At 46.7% G+C, this 6394-nt stretch overlaps 1 protein-coding gene across 3 annotated transcripts in view; it reads right to left on the reverse strand.

Annotated features, from left to right (window-relative positions):
* The window catches only part of EIF4E2 (eukaryotic translation initiation factor 4E family member 2), a 29129-nt gene extending 22735 nt beyond the window's left edge, over window positions 1-6394 (reverse strand). For all 3 annotated transcript variants that reach the window (XM_082658808.1, XM_082658807.1, XM_082658806.1), the window contains exon 1: window positions 6321-6394. In XM_082658808.1, coding sequence (XP_082514934.1) covers window positions 6321-6340 — 20 coding nt within the window. In that variant the 5' untranslated portion in view covers window positions 6341-6394. The remainder of the gene's footprint in view (window positions 1-6320) is intronic.

The following is a 6394-nucleotide window of genomic DNA, read 5'->3' on the forward strand; positions in this document are numbered from 1 at the left end:
GGGGCCCTTAGAAGTGTCTTATTAATCTTTGTATCTTCAGCATCTAGGACAAGAAGATGCTGCCCTAACATGTAGCACCAGAAGATGCTGAATTGATGTTAAATGAAAAGAAAAAGAAAAGAAAGGAACGTCTTCTTGCCTTTTAAGTCAAATGTACTTTAGGTGCCACCCTTTCAGAAGCAGTGAAACCACCCTAAGTGTTGTGTAGTGGTTTGCTATGATTTCAAATCCACTTATTTATGACTTAAATGAAGATATTTTAATCCACCTGCTTATGACAAAGACAAAAAAAAAGTTGTTTTTAGAAGTAAAGTTGTTTTAATAAAAGAATGAAGTGTGTTAGGATGTCATCTCATCTGCTGTCATTGTTAAGCACTAGCAGCTCACTTGCCGAGTGGCACCGCTGGGGCCTTATCAATAGGAACAAATAAAGAAGGAACTACAGTGAGGGGACACTTAGACTATAAATACTGAGAGTTGTGTGAGGAATATCCAAGCGTCTCTGTCCGGGCAAAGCTATCCTTTGCTGATCCTGCTCTCTGAAGATCTCAAGCCACTCACTCCTGGTTGGCAGTGATGTTAAACCCTGCAGCAGTCTCAGGAAAAGAAGGGACATTAGTTCCTCCTGTGGTCGAGGTGACTCCTTTAGCAGTGGTGACAAACCATGTAGCGGCCCCATAGAGATCAGCCTGCCCGTCAACACCAGTGCTGTAGTTTCCTAGCGATGTGCTCCAGCAACAAGTGACTTTTATTTTTGAGCTGGCAGCTGGACTTCAGCTGCTGGTTGGCAAAGCCATCTCATCCAGTACCAATTCATATAAAGGTACAACTGAACTAAATCTGGACTTTATTCATCTTCCCTTGCGTGGAACAACAGTGTGATTAACCTATCATTGGTCTGGAGTATGGTATGTTATTTCTTTATTAGCTTAATAAGGGGCATCTGCATGCTACTGGCTTATGAAATTACTGTAATTCCCACAATGAATCTGTAAATAAACTATTGGCAAAGAAAACCTGTCTCTGAGCATAATTTGCCAGCCCCCAAAACACAATACTAAGGCTTTCAGTGAACCTAAAGTTCACTAGATCCAGACAAAAAGATAAATGGAAGGTGAATTCACAAAGATAGTAAGAATGCTGTTTAGTCTAGAGCTGGACCATTAACTTCCAGATCTTTTCTGAAATCACTTTTCCGGCCGTATCCAGTCAAATGGAATCTGGCAATTCTCAGGGAAGGTACTAGAAGTGGTCAAATTGTAACTCAGATACAGGAATACCTCAGAGATATTGTGGGTTTGGTTCCGCAATAAAGCAAATATCACAATAAATTGAGTCATGCAAATTATTTGGTTTCTCAGTGCATATAAAAGTTATGTTTTCACTGTACTGTAGTCTATTAAGAGGGCAATAGCATTATGTCTTCAAAAAGTATGTATCTTAATTTAAAAATACTTTATTGTGAAAAAATGCTAACCATCACTAATTACACAGGGTTGCAATAAACCTTCCATTTGTTAAAAAAAAAAAAAAAGAAAAAGAAAATAAGCGGTATTTGCAAACTACAGTAAAATGAGAGGTATGCCTGTATTACCTTATAGATGCAGAAACATGCTGCCAAGTTTTTTGCACTGTTTTTCTTTTTGCCCATGAATCCCCAGTGCCTACCACATAAAAAGTGCTCAAATGTTAAAATGGATGGGCTAGGCATGGGCTGGGGTGCCTGCTCTGCCCACTTCATAGCCCTAGCTGTAGGATATACTCCCGAGCTCGTGCATGGTGCCACGACCGTCCCCAATCTCACCCTGGCCAAGACATGACTGTGAAGGAAGGGCACCAGACTAAAGGGTAGCCCAGCCTGGCCAATAAACGATGCCTCAGGGGCTCGCTCAAAATTATGAGCCAATTCCTCCCTCGGCTTTTCATCCAGGAGATGAAAGATCATATGGATTCAGGAACTAGGGAGTCATATGAGTCTCATACAAGAAAAGCCATGAGGGAATAAAGACAACAAGCAAGAGCACAGAAAGTCAGGAGGGGCAAAGGGAATGAGCAGACGAGCAGAGAGTGGAAAGGAGAATGGTTCTGTGATGCTGCCATCTCTTTGGCTTGGTTCACCCTCCCTGGATTCCTGGGAGACCTAATGGTGCTTACAATGCCCCTTCCCCTTCATTAAACTTGAGCTGGTCTGGTTTCCTTTTCAAGAGGAACCTATCTAGCATGCAAGTCCCACAACATTTACAAGCATACTGTGTGTTTAACAATACCTATGGAGGGCTTCCCTGGTGGTGCAGTGGTTAAGAGTCCGCCTGCCCATGCTGGCGACACGGGTTTGAGCCCTGGTCCTGGGGGATCCCACATGCCGCGGAGCAGCTGGGCCCGTGCGCCACAACTACTGAGCCTGCGCTCTAGAGCCCGCGGGTCACAACTACTGAGCCCGTGTGCCACAACTACTGAGCCTGCATGCCTGGAGCCCGTGCTCTGCAGCAAGAGAAGCCGCCGCCATGGGGTGCCTGCGCACCGCAACAGGAAGTGGCCCCCGCTCCCTGCAACTAGAGAAGGCCCACGCTCAGCAATGAAGATCCAACACAGCCAAAAATAAAATAAAACAAAAAATAAGAACACCTATGGAATACCTGACACGCAGTCTGACCTCAGCATGGTGCAACCAACTCCTTTCCCTCCAGTGGTCAGCCTACTTGCAGTCCCCAACCTCAGTCCTCTGTTGTGTTCATCACCTGGTCTCTGCTCAGAGAGCTCCTCTTCCCCTACTTAACTTGTCCTTCAGGATTCAGACTAAGGACACTTTCTCTCTTTTTTAAAAATATTTATTTATTTATATTTTGGCTGCATTTGGTCTCCGTTGCTACCCACAGGCTTTCTCTAGTTGCAGCGAGCGGGGGCTACTCTTCGTTGCGGTGCGTGGGCTTCTCATTGCAGTGGCTTCTCTCGTTGCGGAGCACGAGCTCTAGGCGCACGGGCTTCAGTAGTTGTGGCACACGGGCTCAGTAGCTGTGGCTCACAGGCTCTAGAGCGCAGGCTCAGTAGTTGTGGGGCATGGGCTTAGTTGCTCCGTGGCATGTGGGACCTTCCGGGACCAGGGCTCAAACCTGTGTCCCCTGCATTGGCAGGCAGATTCTTAACCACTGAGCCACCAGGGAAGTCCAGGACCACTTTCTCTTGAAAATATTTTCTGATCTCTCTCTAGGCTGAGTTGGGATTCCCTCTTCTGAACATCCCCATATAAACGTTTGTACTTGTCCCAGCTGTACTGTCATGGCCGGTTTTTTGTCTCCTGATTAGGAACATTTCATGAGTTTTTAAAAAATTGCTCAGGCCCAAGAGAGCTCCTAATTCTCTTCTTTAGGGCATACCACAGGGACTCACATCATTTCTCTCTTCTCAGTTCCCAACTCCCCACTATATCCTTTGGGGTCCTTTCCCTTCAATCTTGGTTAAAGAGGGGCACAGTCACCTCAGCATCTTACATTTTTCCAGCCCCAAGCGAAGCATATAAATGCCTTTCTTTTTAGTGCTTTTGCTGCTAACCACTAGGAAACAGAAAAATAACAAAAATAATTATGCCAGAGAAGAAACAATGCTACTGTGATCCCTGGACCCCACCTCCCGACTCCCTTCTAAGATAGTAAATGGAAACCCTAATGGACCTTCATCTTATGCTGTCATTTCCTGAGGGTGGAGCTAAGCAACCACTCTGCTCTCTGAGCCTACACTTAAGGCAAGGCATTTGCACCCTGTCTTCTGGAGGCTACTCTTACCAGCCTGAAGCTGGATGTGAAGCAAAGATACAATCCAGACAGAAAAATCAGTGCTCAATACACTTAGGCAGGCAATTAGCATCTGAAGCTGTCCAGGCTGAGTGGCACCTAATTAGCTCACCAAGCTTCTGCCCAGGTATGTCCTCATACTCTAACTAGATGATTCACTGCAGGTAGGAACTTGGTCTAATTCATCCTTACATGTCCAGCATCAGGCAGTGGCAGAAAGCAAACACGTTTAATGAATGGATTTCTAAGATCAAAGCAATACGAGGCAGACTAGGATGAATGTCGAATAAGTGGTTCGGACAATCATTAAGAATGGGCCAAGGCTAAGAAAAAAGAATAGGGACAAAATCAAATATGGCATCTAGATTTGAAAACCAAGCTCAACACTGTAGGGACTGAAGTATAGTGAAAGCATCTTAGGCTTTTACATATGAATAGGATCAATGGCAATGGTAGCTAATGACTTGATGGGGGGGTGGGGTGGCGGCTATTAGTTTAGGTCCATAGAAGGCCACACAGAAAAGGAGACTAGAGTTCCTCTTCAATCTGAGCCCTAGACTACAGTACTCAACTCCAGGCACTGGACTTTTAGGACTCTGGCAAACTGGAACATGTCCTTAGAAGCCATGTGGTGAAGAACGCAGAGACCAAATATGCAGCCGTGGTCTAAACACTGCACACTTTTTTGCATGAAAAACAAAGGCAACAAAAACAAAACGAAGGGCTGGAGTGCTGTCTTCAATTGCTAATTTCGAATGAAAGACAGCTTTGTTTTTTTCCTGCATAGCTAGAAGACAGATGTTCAGTATAATGAATAGTTAACAATTAGAACTAATTAAAAATGGCCCAGGTTAATTTTCGTCAAGATGTGCTTGAACAAATGTTAAACAACAAACCCGGGTTCGAATCTCACCATATGGCCCTTCCCATTGCTGTGGGCAAGTTATTTAATCTCAGAGTCTCATTTTCCTTATCTGTAAAAGGAGGTAACATGACCCCCTTACAGGGTTGTTAGAATTAGTAGAAATAATATGTGAAAAATAGCGAAATGCCCGTGGAAGCCATTACTGCCACGTTTAAATTAGCTACTGCGAACCTCCAAATGATCTGGGTAGGGCTGGGCCAGATTACGCATGAAGTACCTCCTTAAAGTGAAATTTTGATTTCTTCAGTTCGGCGGAGAAGGAGGTACAGGGTTGGCAGAAAGCTCCTCTGAGGCAGGACTTAGATCTTAAGTTAGGAGTTGCAGGGCTTACGACTGGGCGGGGGGTGGGGGGCGGGAGCAAACTCCCAAAGACTTTTTTCAAGTAGCAGAGCCCTCTCAGCAACCAGGAAGCATTCCTGAGGAGCTGCCAGGAGTGCGGGAGTCCAGGACCTTGGAATTTGCATACCAGCACTCAAGGTACTGGAAAAAACTCCAATTTCCCATGGGCAACAGTGGGTCACAACCTAAACTAATAGTAATTCCACTTTACATTTATGTCTTAAATGTAGTACTTTATATCTTAAAAAGATATTTTATATCTTAAAGTACCTTTAAGCATCGCCGAATGTGATTTGATCCTTATCACACGCACTAAGGCAGCAGAGCACTAACAACTAATGCGGTTTGGGTAACAGAGGCTCAGAGACTGGGTAACTTTTCTAATGTCAAATAACTGGTAACTGGTGGGTCTGAGACTGGAAATCTAGGTCTTCGGAAAAGAAGACAGATTTACTGGACTACCAGAAGAAAGCCAAAACATAATCTACCTCGAGATACAATCGCTGCAGGGAAATATGCAAAAATACTTTGCATTTCCTTTCTGCACCTCCCGATTGTTGGATGCTGGAACTAGAAATCAAACAGATAGGGTACATACAGAACTGCAGGAGGAGGCAATAACAAGTATACCCGTTGGGCAAGAAACTGAGCAGCTCTTGGAGAGTGTGTTGGAAGAAGGGAAAAGGAGGGGGAAGAGAACGGAAGCAGGAAGGAGTCTCGGGAAGATGAGAATTCCGTAACTGAACAGCCACTGCGCTGAGCGCTGCAGCCACGTTACCTCATTGCATCTTCGCAACTCTACGACATGGGCTCTGTTACCGTCCGCACCTTGCGAATGAGAAAACTGAGACTCTGGAGAGATGACCTGCCTAGGCCAGAGGGAGTGTGTGAGAAAAGCTGGGCGCAGAAGCAGAGCAGCCAGGCTGCGGAAACACCTAAACCTCCGGTCTCCGCCACTCCACGCAGCTGGCAACCCGCACCCGCCCGGCAGGGTGTCCGAAAATCTCCTTCCAGGCGGCACGGCCACCTCCTCCCGCCCGGACCCCGCACTTCGCTTTGGGTCCATATGACCCTGGGGTCCCTGAGACCCCTGCATCCCTCCTCCCCAAACCCCTCCTTCCCGCTGGCCGCCCAGGCCCGGCCGGCCCGCAGCCCTAACCAGGAAGGAAGGCCGGTGCCGCAGTTTGCGCCGCCGGCGGTCCCGGCGGGGGCGGACGCGAGGAACGGTTGGGGGAAGGGGCCTCGGGAGGCGGCCACGCGCCACTCACGCGTCGAACTTGTTGTTCATCCTCTCGCCGCCGCCGTCACCACTGCCTCACGGAGTGACTTCCGCTCCGCCAGG

Source organism: Grampus griseus, assembly GCF_964374135.1.
Source record: "Grampus griseus genome assembly, chromosome: 7".
NCBI classification, from domain to species: domain Eukaryota; kingdom Metazoa; phylum Chordata; class Mammalia; order Artiodactyla; family Delphinidae; genus Grampus; species Grampus griseus.